Here is a 19728-nt window from a genome sequence, read left to right on the forward strand (position 1 = left end):
CCAGGGTCTGAAGACTGCAGCTGGGGAACCCCAGAGCTCCACCCTAGAGCCCAGGGTCTAAAGACTGCAGGCAGGGAGCCCCCAGAGCTCTACCCGAGAGTCCAGGGTCTGAAGACAGCAGCTGGGGAACCCTCAGAGCTCTATCCTAGAGCCCAGGGTCAGAAGACTGCAGCCAGGGAGACCCCCCAAGCTCCACACCAGCCCCCAGGGCGGTCATGACTCAGCGGCCATGAGTTTGGCTTCTCTCTTAAGGGTGGAACGAAGAGCGATGTGAGCCGGTGCGGCTCTGCACGGGCCCATTCTCCCTCCCAGCACCGAGAGCCAACTGTGAGTCCTGCCAGTGGACCTCACTGACGCTGAGTTGGTCCCAACACAGAGCTAACCTTCCAGTGGGTTTCAGAGGCTGTGAAGTACACAGGAGGGGCCTGCCTATCCTTCTCCCTCGGAGCTGTGGTGGTCTAAACCACTGAGACGTAAGGCCTCTGGGTTGGCAGTGGAACACTCTATGGACTACACCACCAGAGCTCCAGGCCAACGGATGAAAAGCGTAACATCAGTAACAGCCACCAGACCATAGGGGTCCCTGAGTGGTGCAAACAGTCAGCATGTCGGTTACACACCTCGAGGCTGGAGGTCTGAGGCCACCCAGAGGCACCTTGAGGGAAAGGCCTGACTAAAACCAGTCACCCTGCAGAACAGCTCTCAGAGTCTGAGCCAATGAGACAGCAAATGTACCTGATGCCAGCTGACTCCACGGCCTGTGAAAGGCCACACACGCAGCCTGAGGACACACTCTGTGGACACGCTCTGCTCCCCACTGGCTGCCCTGTCTGGCAGAGCTGAGGCCGAGGAAGCAAACATCACCCTGCTTCCACCACCCCCTCCATCTCCCTCAGCAAGCCCCTCTGACCCCTCCACTGAGGAGCTGTCAATTCCAGCCCTTTCAACCAAAGCAGGGGGCAGGGGTGGCTAAGACAAGGAGGGAAAACTACCGCCCAGAGATCATGTTTAAAACTTTCAGCCAAAAGCATCCCCTGGAGTCACCTTAAAACTGAACAACAGCTTAACTAAACTAGCAAAGGAAGTCAGTCTCCAGCATTACACTATTTGAAGATCTGTGGACATAGGACCACACTGATGACGGCATCTGGAAGGACGTGACTGGTACCTCAGGGGCGGGGTCTGTGTCAACGCGGGACCAACACTCAGAAAGGAGGGTGAGGGATGTCACCAATGGCACTAAGCTCTACACCCAGAAGCTGCCCACTCAGAGTACGTTCTGCCGTGAATAGCATCAACCGTAATAACAAAATCATAACAATTTAAAGGAGAAAAATTGGTTTAAATTGCTTTCCTGCTTGCTGGCATCTAAATACAGCGCCTAAGCCTAGTTCCGTGTCACAGAGTATTGTCTGTTCTTTTTCTTTTTCCAGCAGGAATGTCGGGCTAGAGACCACCCTGAGTGCTCACAGGTCGAACACTGGGCGTAGAAACAGCCACTTCCTGTTTGCCCGAAGCCTCAGGCACAGCACAGCGGCCACAGCTGTGGTGCTCACAGGTCCAGGGCAACTCTTTTTGTTCTCTACAGTGGAGCTTTTCAAAAACGTTTTAAACTAAAACCGAAACCCCAATGTTATCAGATGAATTCTGACTGCTCGTGACCCTGCGGACAGAGGGAACTTCCTGCGGGGTTTCTAAGTCTTTACCGACACAGTGTGCTGCCATCTTCTTTCCACGGAGCAGCTGGTGGGTCTGAACCCCCGACCTCTGAGTTAGCAGTCAAGAGCTTAAACTACTGTTGTCAACAGAGTCCCTGCTTTAAATCGAGTCCAAACCTGTGAGTTTTCCAAGTTTAGGGGTGCTATTTCCACTGACGGAGAGAAGCCAACTGGGATTTCCTCACGAACTGCTGTCTGCTCAGGATGAAGCCCCCTCTCCCCCAGTGGAGACGTTCTGTGTCACCGGGGCCACCTGCGGTTCTGTGGCTGAGATGTGGACAGTCCCTCCGTGAGGTGGCCATCCCCTCCCTCAAGGGAGGATCCACCGGGGTGTGGCTCCGGCCGTACATAAGGAAGGCGGGGGGCTGGCTTGCTTTCTGCTCCATCCTGACCCACACCCGGCTCCTCAGCACTGGCTGGATTTGACCAGCGGCCTGCCTGGCCCCCTGACGCTGGATTCAGGAGCCCCTGATGGGTGTCACGTCGCTGGAGAACTCGGCCTAAGAGCCCCTCCGCCCTCACCCCAAGCAGACACTCACTTCCCAGAGCCGGCCCCTTTCATGTGGTCTGTGTAGATATAGATGTCGGGGAGGAACTGGTTGAGGATGCTCCTTGCAGAGTCCACGATCCGGTTGGCCATCTGCGGGGACACACGAACGGAGTACCTACAGCCTGGAGTTAAGGAAGTCACACTGTCTGGATGGCAGAGCGGGGACGTCGACAGGAGAACGGACTGCTGTTTGTGAGGCTTGAGGTCATGTCGCTACAAGAGGCCAGGACAGCTGGTAAAGCACAGGGCCAAGCACACTCGGGGAGACGGTGCGACCCCACGGCTAGGACGATGGCTCAAGCACAGCAACATGCTCAAGACGGGAAGAGGCCAGACGGCCGGCCGGCCTGTTACACGCTGGTCACCGTGACTCAAAGTCCACTCAGCGGCAACCAAAACAGCAACAAAACAAAGCAAAAAAACAAAGCCCTGGACAGAACAGAGCCTCCGCCTGGTCACCAAGGCTGTAAGTCTCACAGGAGCAGACTGGTGTTCCAAGGAGGGCCTACTGGTCGCAGTCCAGGACTTGGCCTACGCTGAAGGCCTTCCAACTAAATTCTGCTTTACAACTATATTTAATTACAACTATGGGGTTTAAAATGATAAAAAAAGACTTAAAATGATGTTCACGGTAAAAAAAAAATTCAGAGAAAATCAGAAAGTCAAAAAAAACCCACCCAGACTTCCTCTCTCTGCACCCCTTCCCCTACAGAGAGCTCCCCTCAACACAGGAGTGTGGATGCCGTTTATACACCCCTTCCCCTACAAAAAGCTCCCCTCAATATAGAGGGGTAAGGGTACTGGCTTTGTACCCCTACTCCTAGAAAAAGCTCCTTTCAGCATACAGGAGTGTAGGTGTCAACTTTGCACCCCTCCCCCTACAGAGACTTCCCGTCAACACAGAGGAGTGTGGGTGCTGGCTTTACACCCCTTCCCCTACAGAGACCTCCACTCAACATAGAGGGGTGAGGGTGCCAGCTTTACACCCTGGTCCAGCTCATTTCAGAAACCACGTCCGGTCCATCCGTTCTCTTTCCTAAAAAGCCATCTGTCCTTACAAGCTGAGGCTGTGTCTCAGAGCCCACCAGAGAGGGCCTGGCCAAATCCCACCCACCTCCTCAGCTGCCATCAAGGGACAGACAACGTTCAGAAGGAAGGTGCCGAGGCTGTGTAGAAAAACCCAGAAAGGCGGTTCTAACAGAGCCTATCTCCTACTGCTCAAGACTTAAGGATCGTGTTTTTGAGAGCCCATTTGTGCCCGTGTGTGTTCCTGTGTCTGTGCACACACGTGTCTCTGTGTGTTCTCACACTTATGTGCTGGTATAAGGAGCTTTTGTTACCCAAATGTCACCCACTAGCTCAAAGGCTTGGGGTTCCAAGAAGCAAACAAAGTGGTAACTGGTGGGAGGAGCATAGACAGGGCGGGGGTGATGATGCCCCCAGGAAGGGAACAGACTGTGGGGTGGGAGGATCCGGAGGCCTACAGGACCCCCACTGCGAGAGGACGGATCACACTGTCCACCTTCACGCCACCACACTGTCCACCTACACACCGGCGCCCTTCACGCCATCACACCCCCTCTTCACACTATACCACCCAACTGCACACCACAGCACACCACCCACCTTCACACCATACACCACTCACCTTCACATGCCCACATTGCCACCTCACACCACACCGTCCACTCCTTGTCCAGAGCTTACTGGATAGGGTGGGCCGCATGCTGCAGCCTTCTGCTCCCAAACACACTACTTCTGTCCTCAGAAATGCCTCTGATAGCTTCAGAGGACGAGGAGGATGAGAGCGCAGTCTTCCCAGCACTCAAAAGAGCTCAGTCACACCACCGCCCTTGTCCAAAAGTCTCTCTGATTACGGGACGCTTGGACAAACAATTTTGGGTCAATGTCCCCTTTGGATGGAACTGCTGTCGTCAGCCTCACGCTGCCCGTTCCCCTAGGAGCAGAGGAGCGGGACTCTCCTAACACATCACCCCCAGCATGCCTGGCTCTGGGCTGCCCACGGCCATGGTCACCCACCACACTCATGCCCTCCACGACCTCTGGGAAGGCCTCGATTATCAGAAGGGCTTTTTCAAGGAGGCCCCTCTCTGCCAGGCTGCCTAACTACCCAACTGCCAAACAGACAACAACTTCACCTCGAGCCCACACTCTTGGGAGGTGTCTACTAGGTAGGCCGCTGTGCAGGCAGCACCAGGTCTGGTCTACAGCAGGGTCCGGTGGAACTCACTGATGGTGGAGACCACTCCTCTCCGTCATCCGCCGTCCAAGAGCCCCCAGTCACAACGGCCACACTCAAGGTCCAGTCTATACCCTGCCAGGTCATTTAATCCATTCTGTCCAAATGACATTTGCAGATTGGTCTTCTACTCAGACGACTCTTTTGAGATGGGGTCATAGTGCTTTTGTGCCCCCAAAACAATGCCCCGGGGCAACTTCTCTCTGTCTGTCTGTCTCTCTCACACACACACATACAAGCTAGCTGCTCATCAGAGGACAAAAGCCGGCAACCTGTACCTCACAGCCCCCTGCAGACACTGAGTTCCTCCCCAGCCCTGCACCAACAAGTCTACTCAGAGGTGCCATTTCCCCAACAGCCATGTGTTCAGTGTCTGTCGCTCTCACTCCCTTCACACTTTTTTACATCACCACTGCACACTTCACAGACTACAGTTCCGTGTGAGTACAGCTGTTAGACGCTCTGAGAAACAACAACAAAATGCACGTGAATCATTGCATTCAAGAGTGCGGTGGCTTCGAGCCAAACTTGCACTAGCTCCAAGGTCAGCTTGCTCACAGCTCACGGGGAGACGGACGCCCAAGTGCCACATCCCCAATGAGAAGGCGAGCCCTCCAAACGCAAAGGATACGCCACTCCGCGGATACGCTTGATCTTCCCGGGGTCCGTGAGCTGAATGGGCTTCAGGGCCCTCTTGATGGGACATGAGAAAAGCACTTCGCCGCCACCGCCAGGGGGCATCCCCCGCCGCACGATCTGCACAGCCAGGGAGAGAAGTTGAGAGCGCAGCACAGACTCCCGACATCCAACAGCCCAACATCCAACAGCCCAACATCGCACCCAGGGAGAGGGGACCAGGGGCTCTCATGGCGGATGGATCTCCGTGTGTAACCTGATGACCTCATCAAGACCACCTGTACCCCTATCCATGCCAAGAGGCCCCATGCTGCACACAGACACCCATCAGTGTTCAAGAAAAGGCAGAGGACACAGAGCCCAGGAGGCCATCCTGGTCCGGGTCAGAGCCCTGGCCTAGCCCTCCTCTAAGGCGCTCTGGCCAGGTCCCTTGGCCACTCGGAGCTGCTTCCTCATCCTTCCACGGGAATCTGGCCTCAGTCATTGGATGACCCCATTTTTGACACTCAGAAATCCCTTCTACCTATCTACGTAAAGAACTCAGCTTTTGCAACTCTATGACATTAAAAAGAAAGGAAGGTATTTCCCATTTGAAAACATCAGTCGTCTCCCACCTGGGTTCAAACACCCAGGAACCGCTATGTAACCTTATGTGGCCCTTTATGCTACGGCCACCATCTGAACCATGTGATCAGTTCAAAGCCATTTTCAACAGCAACCAGCTGGATGTTACATGACTTCTCCGGGCCAAGAATCCCTGAGCAGCCAGTGTGGAAGCCCCGGGCACACCCTCTGTCCAGACAGTCTCGATCACTACGGCAGATGGACCAGATCCTGGCTCTGCCGCCTCCTGACTCGATGGGCCAGGTAGGTCACGGGGATGGACAGACACGCCAGAACCTTCCAACAAGTGAGGGCACCCCAACTGCTGTAACTGCTGCTGTTACCACCAGGGGTCCTCTCGGCTAAATCTGCAGAGCTGGGTTTCAAATGTCACATACACACTCACACGCACGCACACAGTGAGTCTATGAAAACAGTCCACAGAGGTAAACTGCCACAGTTTATGAGATCTTACCTTTAGCTCAAAGGATTCGCCATCGATTCCAAACTGTTTCAATAGTGGGAGAGCTGTCGCTTTAAGAATGTCAACCTATGAAATCATTTCAGAAAAAAACAAATCTAGTTAGAACTTTCACACAGGAGGACACGGCCCATCTTTCTCTTGTGGAGCAGCCGGTCAATTCAAACTGCATCCCTCTGGGTTGGCAGCGCAGCTTTTTACCACGAGGCCACCAGTTAGCTCCTGACCCGTGGGGTTCCTGGGCATAAGAGAGCAATGCACAATGCTGTCCATCAGATGGCAGCACTGAGTCACAAGATTTTAATGGCTAATTTTCAATCACCAGGCCTTTCTTCCTACTCTTAGTCCAGAAGCACTGCTGAAACCTATCTAGCATCGTTATCAACCTACCAGCCCCTCTGACAGCAGGTGGTGATTGCACCTGAGCTGCACTGGCCAGGAACTGAACTCAGGTCTCCTACCTGGAAGGTGAGAATTCTACCATGGAGCTGCACTAAATAGACCCTGGGCAGATGGGAGAAAGTGCCTCTGATGCAGGTGAGGGCGGTGGAGGATGCTGCCTGGTCGGATGAAAGGCCATGGATTCTCCTCCCTCGGCCGGGCCTCGAGGGACACCAGCTTGACGAGGCACCCTGGCTTCTCGGAGCCCCACTGTGCTCATCCTGACGCTGAGACTTCACCCAGCTCACGGCATCCCTGAGCCCCACCTGCATCTCTCAGACAGCACGGACATGCCGCAGGCTGTTACCCTGGAAGTGACAGGGGCCTCAGCCCAACGGGTCAGCCTTTTCTATCACCTTCCCTGATACCACTGCGAGGTGCTAATACTCCATGCCAAGCCCTCCACATGGACCCCCGGTGGCACACAACCATCCACCCACAGGTGGGGGTCAGGGGAATGCTGGCATGGCTTGAAGGCAGGAGAGCCCCCAAGCCCTCAAAGAGCAGGGTCCCACAACCGCAGTGACTACAGTCTCAGTCCAGAGGGTCCAGACCTCGTCTCCTGAGTGTGTTCCCCGGGCAGCGTGCCTAGAGGACTGGGCCCCTTTCTGTTCACGAGCCGACGGAGTCTTCTGAGCACAGGACTGACGTGACACTCGAGTCATGTTCGTCCAGCAAGTCAGAAAATGTGCCCTAATTTCTCTTTTGTGGTTGTTGTCGGGTGCCACTGAGTCAGCTCTGAATCAGACAACAGTGTGCACAACAGAACGAAGAGAGATGCTCCACTCTCCCACTCTCTGCTGGGCCCGAACCCACCGCCTGGTCACTGCGACATCAGTATTCTGAGTGTGTTCCAATCTGAGGTCCTCGTTTTCTGGAACTGTATCAGACAACGTTCTACTCCCTTATATCTTTGTCTTAATCTGGAAGCTGTGCTGAAACCTGTGTACTACGGCTGACCCTTCTGGTCTTTGAAATACGAAGCCTCCAGCATCACAGCAAAACGCAAGCCACCAGAGTAGACTAACAGAAACAGGAATACTGGCTCTCTAGTGCTCCTGTAACAGAAACACCCCAAGGTGGAAGCCTTCGCAGGCACGACTGTACTTCCTCACAGGCGTTCTGCATTGTTCCAGCGGAATACACCTGCCTCACAGGGCCTTCCCGACCTATTCACTGAAGGGCAGCAGATCTTTCTACCACAGAGCTGCTGGGTGGGTTCAAACCACCAACCTTTCAGTGAGCAGCTGAGTGACATATCTGCACCCCCAAGACTCCACGTCTATCTATAACACACTGTCGTCGAGTCGGTGGCTCATGGCAACCTCCACTGGATTTGAGGCTGTAAATCTAGAGTGGGGCGGACTGCCTCGCTTTCACTCGAGGAACACGTGGTGGACATGAACCAGAGGCCTTCTGGTCAGCAATGCAACACATCAACCAAAGGTATTCAGTCTTGCAGTCTCCCTAGCTGTGTCCATAGCTGTCTACCACGGTGAGAGTACTGCGTCCTGTGGGCAGCACAGGCAGCCATCCTAGCCCACCCAGGCATGAAGAAACTACACACACCCATTCCTCAAACTGACCATGCCAGCTACTTACAAAACTGTCAAATCACAGAGAAGCATGGGTCAGCCACGAGACACATAACCTTGACCATCACAGCAGTGTTACTCTCGTCTCATACCACAGTGGTTCATTACTGCCAGATGTACATCGCTAATGCACCGAACAGTCAAACAGATTTTCACTATTGTCATAAACGTAAAATGTTGGTTAATCAGACGGCAAGTGAGGAACAGCCACACTTTTTTCTCCTGGGCTGGAACCAGGTGCCAACATAACATCAGTTGCACAATTCGAGTCATTTTCGGCAACACAGAAAAACAGATTCGTTAAAAGTACTCTGCAAACAAAAGTTTTAAATATCATTTAAAGAGACTTCATCTCCAGTGGCTTAGTGGTAAGAAGCTGTGCTGCCAACCCAAAGGCCTACAGTTAGAATCCACAAGCTGCTCTGTGGGGAACAAGATGGACACTGTCCCGTCCCCCGTGCCAATCACTGCCTCTGAAAACCAGGTGAGGGAGGGTCAGCTATGAGTTAGTTCTGACTACAGTACATAATAACAACTTCAACTGATCTGTCATGAATAGAAAAAATCATTTTCAATATTTCATTTGAGCATCCGAACACAGCATGGAAAACTTGGCCACAGCTGCTGTAAAGCCCCGTGACACTTCGGGGCCCTTTCCTGTAGCTTTCCAAGGCCATCAAGACGCCTCGACTCTACCTAAAAGCGGAGCTGCTTCCATTCTTGCCATCATCTGAACAGTCTATTTCTTGGAATTTTCTAGAACATGCAGGGAGGAAAAAGCAATCACTTGAAATTAGCTATAATATTCCAAATAGCTTATCCAACAGTCTTTTGACTATTAAGACGTTCAGATCTTGAAATCCGCTCTGCATCCAGTCGGAGAGTTTAGGCAGCTGCATTTCCAAGAACTGAGTCTTTAAAGGCTCAGAGCACCCTGAGCTTGTTTCTGCCGTGGCGGGGCCGTCTGAGTCAGTTTCAGGCTTGCTGACTCCATGCAGGAGTCGGGGTTCTGTTCTCAGGTGATCCTCCTGCCAAGCAGCGCCCCTGTCAGTGGAGGCCTGCCAGGCTGTGATGCTGACCGGACTTCAGCGGACCCTCCAGACACAGGCAGACTGGGAAGAAAGGCCTGGTGATCTACTTCCAAACTCAGCTAATGGAGACCACCAGCGGCCTGCGGGCAGTCAAGGGGGTGGGGCAGGACCAGCGTCCAGCATTCGGCTCCACGTCATGTGGAGTTGTTGCTATGAGACAGCTGACGGGAGCTCATGGAAAGCTTCACCTCACAGGATTAGTGTCTAACTCGTAGGTAAATATACACAAACATGGTGAGCAGATGTAAGACACTCACGGATGGGTCCACCTGGTCATTGGTGACGCCTCGCAGAACAGCCTTCAGCGGGTGCTTCATGAAGGGTGCCAGGCAGAGGAGGGCCTCCAGGTAATAGCCGATGCTGCGGAGGACGCTGCAGTCATGCTCCACAGAGCCGCCGTACAGGAGGCCGGGCTGGTAGTACAGGGTCGTGCCTGCGGTGGAGAGAGCGCAAACTCAGAGAAGTGCGTGTGCCAAAGGCCGGGGAGACAGGGTCATGCCTTGGGTAAAGAATACAAACTCAGAGAGGGAAGTGGGTGTCCCAAAGGCCAGGAGAACGGGCTGGTGGGACAGGGTCGGGCTGGCAGTACGGAGCTGTGCCTGCAGCGGACAGAGTGCACACTTAAGAGAGAGAGAAGTGAATGTCACAAAGGTTGGGGAAGCTGGGATCTGAGGATGGGTCTGACCAGGGCACACTGTTACTATCGTCCTCAAGTTGAGTACGACTCATAGCGAACCTATCATCAACAGATCGAACCCTGTCCTATCCCGTGCCATCCTCATCATTTCTCATTCAAGCCGAGGGCATGGGGGGGAGGAACAGCCACCTGAGCCCACACCTCATTCTCAAGGCTGACTCTCAGCTGCCACGTCCCCCAACAATCACCTGAAACTGTACTTGTAACATTACTAAATTACCGCTTGGCCCGCGTCACCTGAATCACCAGGGTCATGAAAGGGCAGAGTCACATGCTCAGACAGCTGACTGGCAGGGCTGACAGATGGGACCCCTGAACCTGTGTCCAGGCCCCCCTAGCCTCTGGATGGCAGAGCCCCAAAAACCAACACACCAGGTAAGATGCCCAGAGAAGTGAGGCTTCAGGCCAGCTCAGCACACTCCTGTCACAACCCACATGGATGCGTTCCGAAAACAAACACCTGCGCCCAGGAATCAGCTCGTGGAGGGACCAGGTACTTGGGGGTGTCAGTGACGCACAAAGCGGCCCAGGAGCTGCCATCTGTGTGTGGTACCCCTCACTCCTACTTCCTTTACATGAAGACAAGCTCACAGCTTCTGAGTCAGTCTGAACTCAGCACATGTAGAAATAGGAAGTGCAGTTTTGTAGTAAGGAGCCCTCATAACGCACTTCCTGTTTCACACAAGAAAGGAAAAAAACTGAAGTCCAGGGGCTCACAATGAGAACCGCATCCTGACCCAGGGGGTGTGCGCTCTGTCCAGGGGGTTCCGGGTCGTTCTCATGGGCTCTATTAGGGCCACAGAAATCATCCTCCAGGTTTTAGGAAGGCAAAGTGAAAAACTCCAAACCTATAAACCCAGTAACCATCTACATGAGAGAATCATTAACTCAATCTACCTGTTTATGCTTGTAAATCAGCCACATGGGGCCCAGAACAGATCATCCCAGACATGAAGGAGGACGCCCTAGGGTGAGCCTCTTACCCCTTGAACTTGGCTGCAGGTGTCACTAAAAACATTATCTCCTCAAAATCACAGATTAAAAATAGCCATAAAAACCCTTAACAATGTCATAGTAACCCAACCACAGACCAGCAGGGGAGCCCTAGCCTTGCAAAGGACACCGAACTTCTTTTGTCTTCACCTGTTCTCTGAAGGTTGTTGAAAGCAATTACAGCTCGGTGAGTCTTGGGCAGAACAGGGTCACTTGGGAATCTAAGCGTGTCTTCTTGCTAAGACAGCCTACCAGAGGGGGACAGACGGGGATCTTCCACTTCCTCTGCTGAGTGTGTGTGAAGAGGTGCACTGGTCTCAGAGTCACCAGAGGCTATTTGCCATGGTCTCTAGACAACATGGTTGCAAGAGTTAGGAGTGTGTGTGTGTGTGTGTATGTGTGTAAATCTAAGTATCTGCAACTAACAGAGCCCTGAACTATCATGCATCCATACTCTGGATCATACCATGCAGGACAGGTCAGGGGTCAGCTCTGCTGTTCACAGGGCCACCAGGAGACTAGAGAGTACCTGACAGTACAGTGGAGCGCCACTGCCCGGGGTCTGTGTGGGACTCTGCAGAGACATTTCTGCAAGAATCTATGGGAAGTTGTTTTAATTCATTAGTTAAGTGCTGGTTTACAAATCACATTGGTTTTTCATACAAGCTTTCAGACATTTTATTTCCTAACATTAGCTGTCACTGACTGCTGTTATTAGTCTATCAACAATGTCTAATCGACCCCTTACTATTGCCTTTCTCTTGTGTGAAGCTGTTTAGAAAGAAAATAAAACTTCCACAGATACAACTTCCATTTTAACAGAAATTGTTTAAGAATTTAATGAGATAATGTAAAGAGAAGCACTTCCCCTCCACCCCTGGAGTGAGAGAGAATTTCACATTCTTTCTGGAGCTTTTACTGGGATTCTCAGTATACAGCACTCAATATCCGCGTATTTAACGTGTCCATTTCTGGACAAGCTGTCTGCAGGTGTCCCTACGCAGTGGGAAGAAAATGCTGAGAAGAAAGTAACAAGCCCAGCGCTAGGAGAATTTAGTCCTGTGAGGGAGGGAATCTAAGACCAAATAAATAAAAATAAGGTGTCAGCTGCAATGGTGCTATGGCACCGAAGACCAGGGTGTCACAGTAAGAGACCTGAAGAGCAGCACAGACAGGCTCTGAACGTTTCATACAAATGTTAAAAACAAACCAAGCTTAGCTGCCGTGGAGTCCATCGCGACACACAGACCCTGGAGGACCGCCCCACGGTGTCCAAAGCTGTCATCTTTACAGAAGCCTCATCTCTCTCCTGCACAGAGACTGAACTCACAGGTTTTGAACTGCTGACCTCTCACTTAGCAGTCAAGTGCTCTAACCACTGCTCCACCAGAACACCTTCATATAGATGTTAGGTGTTTATTTTTATTATTTAGAAAAAGAGGAAGAGTTTACTTGTGAGTCGGAAACCCTTTAGTCCTCTGTGACTAAACTGGAGCGTATTCCTCTTACATGGGGACCCCCAGTCCACACGCCTCTAAGCAACTGCATCACAGGCAGCAGTTACGTCCTGTCTCGCACAGCCCCCCACATTAACCACAATGTCTAATCAATCCCTTGTCTACTGCCTTTCTCCTGTGTGAACTTGTTTAGAAAGAGAATCAAGCTGGTGCAGATAACAACTCCCATCCTCACAAAGCTTGTTTAAGGATCTAATGAGACACTCTAAGGAGATGTGCTTTCTTCCCACACCCGGGCAGGTGCTCTCAGGGATGTGAAAGGGAGAAACTCACCTGTCTGGTTTATTTCAATCCGAGAACCGTTGGTGATCTTGTCCAGCAGGCGGATGAAGCTGGCTTCAAAATCTGCAGGGAAGAGAAGAGAACAAATTGGTCTCTGTCTGACCTCCACTCCCAGAGCCCGTGGTCCAGGTCTCAGCATGCGGTCAGCATCCCACACGCGCCCAGGCTTGCCTCAGGGCCTGGCAGGGGTCCCAGGAAAGGACCCAGAAGCAGTGAGAAGCACTGATAGGCATATGTAAGCCTGTGACATCATCAGAAACGCTGAAACGCTCACATCCACCTTAACCAGCAACTCTAACTCACGGCGACTCCGTGTGTGTCAGAGAAGGACTGTGCTCTGGGGGTCTGACTGGAAGTGGATCACCAGGCTTTTCTTGTGAGGCATTTCTGGGTTAACTCGAACCCCCAAACTTCTACTTAGCAGCCACCTTAACTGCCTGTCCCACACAAGGACCCTAATCAGGTATCGACTTTAGCAGCAGAAACGGCATTATCTTTCTTCTTCTGACTTCTGAAAAACCACCAGTGTCAAGTCCGTCCAGCTCACAGAGACACCAAGTGACTGTCCCCAGGGGGTTTCTGAGGCTGTAAATCTTTAGAGCGCAGGTCACCAGGGCTTTTCTCCTGCAGAAATGACTGGAGGGTTCAAACCTTTCAGTGAGCAGGCAAGCATTTAACTGTTGCACCACCAGGGTTCCGGCATGTGAACTCCTGAGACAAAGGAGACTAAGTCAAGGGCCACTCTTCAGTCTCAAAGCCTAGGCGAGGCCACTGTCCCCACTCAGACACGTGTCCCCTCTCTGGCACCACACTGTCCAGTCATGTATCTGGACGGCGCAGCTGATATCATCAGAAAGACATGAGAACACATGGAACCACCACCCCGTCTGTGTCCACATGACAGCGCCTGGGAACAAACACGTCAAAGATACCACGAGGTCCTCCTGATGAGGGATTTCAATACTTTTCTTATTTCAACATCTATGTTCAAATCTGCAATCATTCCTGTATAAGAGACCACTAATGTAAACTTTAAAGGCTGATCATTCTTTAAAGAGAAAGAACCAATTTTAAGTGTAAAATAGGTGCGTAAAGGAAGAAAGAAGACTCAGACCCCAGAGATTCTGTCTCTGGCTAAGCACATGCACATGCACACACACTACCCACCCACACCCACATTCTCCCACACGCCTCTTCCTGACCACGAACAAGTACAAGAGGGTCAGTCTGCCCACTCTGAAGACAGCACGGCACTTGACACTCCTGTAACACACCTGCAGTGCTGACCGGCTAGGAGTCCAGCAGTCACCTGAACTGACCCACTGTTTGTGGTGGGGCCTGTGCCACCAGCACAAAGAGTTCACAACACTCAAACTCATTGTCACGGGGCCAGCTCGGACTCCTAGCTGCCCCCCCATGGGTTTTTGGAGGCTGTCAGTCACGCAGGAGGAGACGGTGTGCTTCCCTCAGAAGGGCTAGGGGCTCTGAGCTGTCAGAGGAGCAACTTCAAGGGTTGCAGCAGTGAAACTCTCTACAGACCAAACAGCACTGGGCTATAAGTCCTCAGACGGGTCACTGCTACTTTCGTTTTGGTCTTTTAGCTTTTCATGGTAAATTAGGTGCTGGTCCTGAGAGGTATGTGTGCAGAGCCTCTCCACCCACCGCACCCCCACCTCCCACCCCCGACTCAGGCAGCTGGGCAGGTGCCATCTGACAGTCAGCGAAGGCGCAGGAATGTCCACTCACTTGCCCTGGTCACATGCCTGCAAGTGCAGAGCCAGGATCTGGGGCAAAGCCAGGCCAAGTGCCACGCCACAGCAGGGTGCGGCGGGCCAGGCCTGCAAGCAGCCGTCGTAACACCTGAACTAGATGGACTCTTCCACATCGCCAGTCTAGGTTTCTGAAAATTCAGGTTCAACAGTCATTTTTGCTTCACTCGTAAAGAGAGTCGATCTCGAGGATTACACGCCTAAGAACCTTCCAGAACCAGAGAGACAATGGGAACTCCAAAGACCAATGGGCACGAGAGGGGGCAGTGAGGTTAAGTTCACGCAGGAGGAAGAACCCAGGAAAAACTAACTGGTGTGGAGCTGGCGCTGACTCATGGCTGACTTTCTACTGGGCTTTCAGAGGCTGTAGATCACACAGGAGGGAGGAAGTCTACTGTAAAAACAGCAAGGGCCGCGTGGGGACAGCCACACCGACCTTTACCAATTCCACATTTTAGACCTGTGGCTGGGTGCTCTGCCCATAAATGGGAAATCCTAGATTTGCTGTGCTTTACAGATGCAGAAATGGGACACAGCAACCCGTGAGTGGCCACGGTGACACGCCTTCACTGTAATGGGTGAGGTGGGAACATGACTTCAGGAAGAAACGCTGTAACCACAGGGTCCTGCCCATGCACGCACACTCCAGCCAGCAATGCCAGCTGAGGGTGTTCCAGAGCCCTGGCCAGTGTGATGCCATCACCGGTCCACCCCATACAAGGTGCCCACCACCCCATTATGGGCAAAACTGTGTCCACCAAGGCAGCAAGCTGCCAAGCTGGACCTCCACCTGTGGTTACAGGAAGCGTTTATCTATGCCACACTGACCACGCAGTCATTAGAGCGTGGAGGTCATAACAAAGCAAGGGGAATGATGACCGGGAATTCCAGGACACTGCCCTGGGCTCACAGGGTCTGCAGGGCTACAAATCTTCTTGAGAATAGACTGCCCATCTCTCTCTCACGCAGCCACTGGGAGATCTGAACTGCCAACCTTAGAGTTAGCCATGTGACACATCTAAGGAAGACGGACGCATCGTTGCCTGCAGTCAGTGCTGGCAGTGAACACCGAATACACCTCGGAACGCGAGGACCACAGCGTGTCTTGGAGGAGTGCAGGCCAGTGCTCTGGACCGACTTGCTCTCACATACTTGGGGCGTGCTATCGGGGAGGCTGTAGCGGGCTTGCTAACGTGGCTGCTGGTGGAGTTATGCGCCACTGAGGCAACTCAGAGAGGCTCCACGAGTAACAGATCCAGACTTGGCCTGTTCCTGAGCCGTCGCTGATCCCCGCCATGTTCGCGCCCACTGTGACCGTCACTGTGTCAGTCCTTCCCGTCAGGTCTTCCTCTCTTTCTCTGACCTCCCACCTTTCCCACAGTTCCATTTTTTCCCCCCAAGGGCTGACTCTGATAACACTCCCAAAGTATACGTGACACAAAGTCTCACCATCCCTGCCTCCAAGGAGCACCCTGGTTTGCCCGTCCTGCCTGATAGATGTGCTTATTCTTTTGGCAGTCCACAGGGCTACTCAGTACTCGTCAGCGACAACGGAATTCAAAGGCATCAATTCCTCTTCTGTCATCCTCCCTCAGTGTTCAACGACAAGATGCAGAGAAAGCAACAGGTAAAGTGGAGGGCGGATCAGTGATAGAGAAGATGCTCCTTGAGGTGGGTGACACAGTCCCTGTAACAATGGTCTCAGACCTGCAACGCTTCATTCTGTGATGCCAACTCCAGGCACAGCACAAAAGCAGGCCTGTGGTTAGAATCCCATCTAGACTGTTACACGAATGTAGCATGATTAGTATACAGTGTATGTGTAGTTAAACTCATCTGAGATGTAAAATAAACAAGCAAGAGAGAGAAACAGAGACAGGAGTAGAGATTGCTGGAGGCAGAGGCTTCCTAAAGAGCCAGCAGAGAGAAGGCTTCCTGAGAGTCAGCACTCGGGATGTGGACTTCATCTCCTAAAGGGGAATCAAATACATGTCTCCTTATCTACAACCAGGACAGGATAAAATAGAGGAATGGGACCTTCTAAGAATCAAATCCCTATGCACATGCAAAAACTTCTCCAACAGAGTAAAAAGGGAAGCCACAGACTGGGTAAAAGGATTTGGTAATGACATGTCAGATTATAAAATACTTGAGCACCACAACAAGATAAAGGTAAATAATCCAATAGAAAAATGCGCACAGGATATGAACAGACACTTCACCAAAGAAGACATTCAGATGGCTAACAAGCACATGAAGAAATGTTCAAAATCCCTCGCTCTAAGAGAGATGCAAATCAAAACAACTATGAGAGACCATTTCACCCCAGTCAGAATAGCAAAACTTAACAGAAGAGCAAACAACAAATGCTGGCGAGGTTGTGGAGAAAATGGAACCCTTATTCACAGTTGGTGGAAGTGTAAAATGGTGCAACCACTGTGGAAGGCAGTGTGGCACTTTCTCAAAAAGTTGTGAATAGAGATACCATTTGACCCAGCAATTCCACTACTGGGAATATACTCCAAAGAAATCATAACCACTACCCAAGCAGATATAAGCACACCCATGTTTATCGTGGCTTTGTTCACAAAAGCGAAGAGTTGGAAACAACCCAAGTGCCCATCAACAAACGAATGGTAGAGAAGCTGTGATATATTCACACAATGGAATACTATGCTGCATTGAAAAACAAGGAACTCATGCAATATTATTCAAAATGGGTGATCCTGGAGGACATTATGCTGAGTGAAATATCTCAGTCACAAAGGGACAAATACTGAATAGTGCCACTATTGTAAAACAGGACTAACATCAGGGTTGGGTGGAGACTGAGAAAGATGGGTTCAATAATGTATATTGCATTGAAACAGATGAGGGAGAAAACTGTTTAAAAAAGATATGTGATTCGGTATTATTGTCATGACAGAGTCTAGATCAAAGTCTGCATAGTGGAGTGGACTTGGGGGAAAGGATTGTAAAACAATGAAAGAATTTTTCTTTTACTTTTCAAAGAGAAGAACAAACTGGGGGGGGCAGGGAGAAAAGTGTAACAATGAATGGAAATCCAAGGTCTCTGTAAATTTTCATTAAAATTAACATTAATAATAGTAATAAAAACACATGTATCCTTGTGAAACTCTGTCTTCACAGAAAATGTCTGTAGGATTCATTGTCTTTACCCCTATGACCCTCTTCGTGACTCTCCTGGGGGAACAGAATTTCAGGTATCTTGGAGTTTCACCAGGGGGCTCTGGTGGGCTAGGTAAGGAGCTGCACTGCCAATCCAAAGGTAGGCAGTCTGAATCCACCAGCCGCTCCTCAGGGCAATCTCCTACCATGTAATTTAATGCCCCCGAAAAATTGCTGAAGCATCAGCTATGAGTTGGTTCTAACTCCACAAAACATACCAAGACCAAAAGCATTAGATCTCTGACAACAGCTGTTTTTTTCTCCATTTTATCATGAAGTTGTCTATTTGCCTAATAGTGAAGGTTTCTGTTTCTTGAGGTTGAGATATAATCCACACTGAAGGCTGTATTCTCTGTTCTTCTGCCGCAGGCACCTCATGTCCTCCTTATGTTCAGCAAGCGAGGTTGTGTCATCTGCATGATGAGATGTTGATGAAATCTCCCATCTTGGTGCCACATTCTTCTTCACAGAGTCAGGCTTCTTGAACAATCTGTTCCGCATACAGATTGAACAGGTATGGAAAGAGATACGGCCCTGATGCACACCCTTCTTGATCTTAAACCACGCTGTTTCCTTGCTCTGTTCGCATAACAGCTTCTTCATCTAGGGGACAGGTTTCTTTCTTATGAGTACAATTAAGTGCGCTGGGATTCCCTTTCTTCTCAACATTAACCACAATTTGTTACGATCCACACAGCCTAATACCTTTGCATAGTCAATGAAACACAGTAGACATCCTTCTGGTAACTCTGCTTTCAGCCAAGATCCATCTGAGATCAACAATATCCTTGATGCCATAACGTCTTCTAAATCTGGCTTGAATTTCCAGCCATTCTGTTGGTGTAACGTTCTAGTCTTTTTAAAATAATCCTTAGCAAGATTTTTCTTGTATGTGGTATCAATTGATGCTGTTTGATAATTTATACATTTCCTGGCCTGGCACAGACTGGTAAGCAAGCCTGAGGCTGTATTTGTTAGGTAAGACATGTCAATTGGTATTCCATCTATTCCTGGTGCCTTTTTTTTTTGGTGAATGCCTTCAGTGCAACTTGAACTTCTCCCTTTATTACTAGCAATTCTTGATCTTATGCTACTTTCTGAAATGGTACTATATTATTAGTCAATTCTTTTTTGGTACAATGACTCTGGGTATTCCTTCCATCTTTTCATGTTCCCTGGACCACCCGGGACAGAGTAACTCAAGACAGAAGAACTGATGCCTCTGAACCGCAGTGTTGGAGAAAAGTACTGACAATCCCATGGGCGGAAAAAAAGAACAAGCTAACATGTCTTGGAGAAAGTACAACCAAGAAAGGCGCACCTTGGAGGCAGGAATGGTGAAGCTTTGTCTCACATACTTCGGGTACACAGTGAGGAGCAGCCAGTCCTTAGAAAAAGACTTCAAGCTTGAAAAGGTAGTGGGTCAGTGTAAGAGAGGAAGACCCTCAACGAGACGGACAGACACAGTGACTAACAATGGGCTCAAGTGGATCAGAGATGATGAGGCTGGTGCAGGAAGAGGGGTGTTCAGATCTGTTATAACTGGAGTTGCTTCACTTGTAGTCAACTCAACAGACATAACAACAAAAGCATTAGGGGAGAGACTCCAAAAATAGGCGCAATTTTACTAAGCTGCCTAAAAGCACAATATTGTAATGGTCAGGAGAACGGCGACCAGAGGTCCAGAAAAGGGGTGTGGATGCTCAGGGCACGCACAGCTGGCAACACTTCATACCCTGAGCTGCTGGGACCACACAGCTGTCCACTTGACAATCTGTTACAAACTGCTTCTACTATTTATCTGTAGTTCCCTACACTTCACATTTTCAATGATGCCCACGGATACCGACTTCTGTGCTCAAACCTCCCTCATTTCTACACCAAAGAGAAATGACCTCATCATTTT

The 19728-nt window shown here is 50.8% G+C and overlaps 1 protein-coding gene across 1 annotated transcript in view; it reads right to left on the bottom strand.

The window, feature by feature from the left end:
• RCL1 (RNA terminal phosphate cyclase-like 1) overlaps window positions 1-19728 on the bottom strand; it is a 41250-nt gene that overhangs the window by 14311 nt on the left and 7211 nt on the right. The window contains exons 2-6 of the mRNA XM_006881314.1: window positions 12856-12927; window positions 9633-9808; window positions 6243-6317; window positions 5160-5284; window positions 2258-2383 (exon numbers count right to left, since the gene is read on the bottom strand). Of these exons, the coding sequence (XP_006881376.1) occupies window positions 2258-2383; window positions 5160-5284; window positions 6243-6317; window positions 9633-9808; window positions 12856-12927 (574 nt within the window). The remainder of the gene's footprint in view (window positions 1-2257; window positions 2384-5159; window positions 5285-6242; window positions 6318-9632; window positions 9809-12855; window positions 12928-19728) is intronic.

Source organism: Elephantulus edwardii, unplaced genomic scaffold (assembly GCF_000299155.1).
Source record: "Elephantulus edwardii isolate Elephantulus edwardi_28Jun2011 unplaced genomic scaffold, EleEdw1.0 scaffold00014, whole genome shotgun sequence".
Classification (NCBI taxonomy): Eukaryota; Metazoa; Chordata; class Mammalia; order Macroscelidea; family Macroscelididae; genus Elephantulus; species Elephantulus edwardii.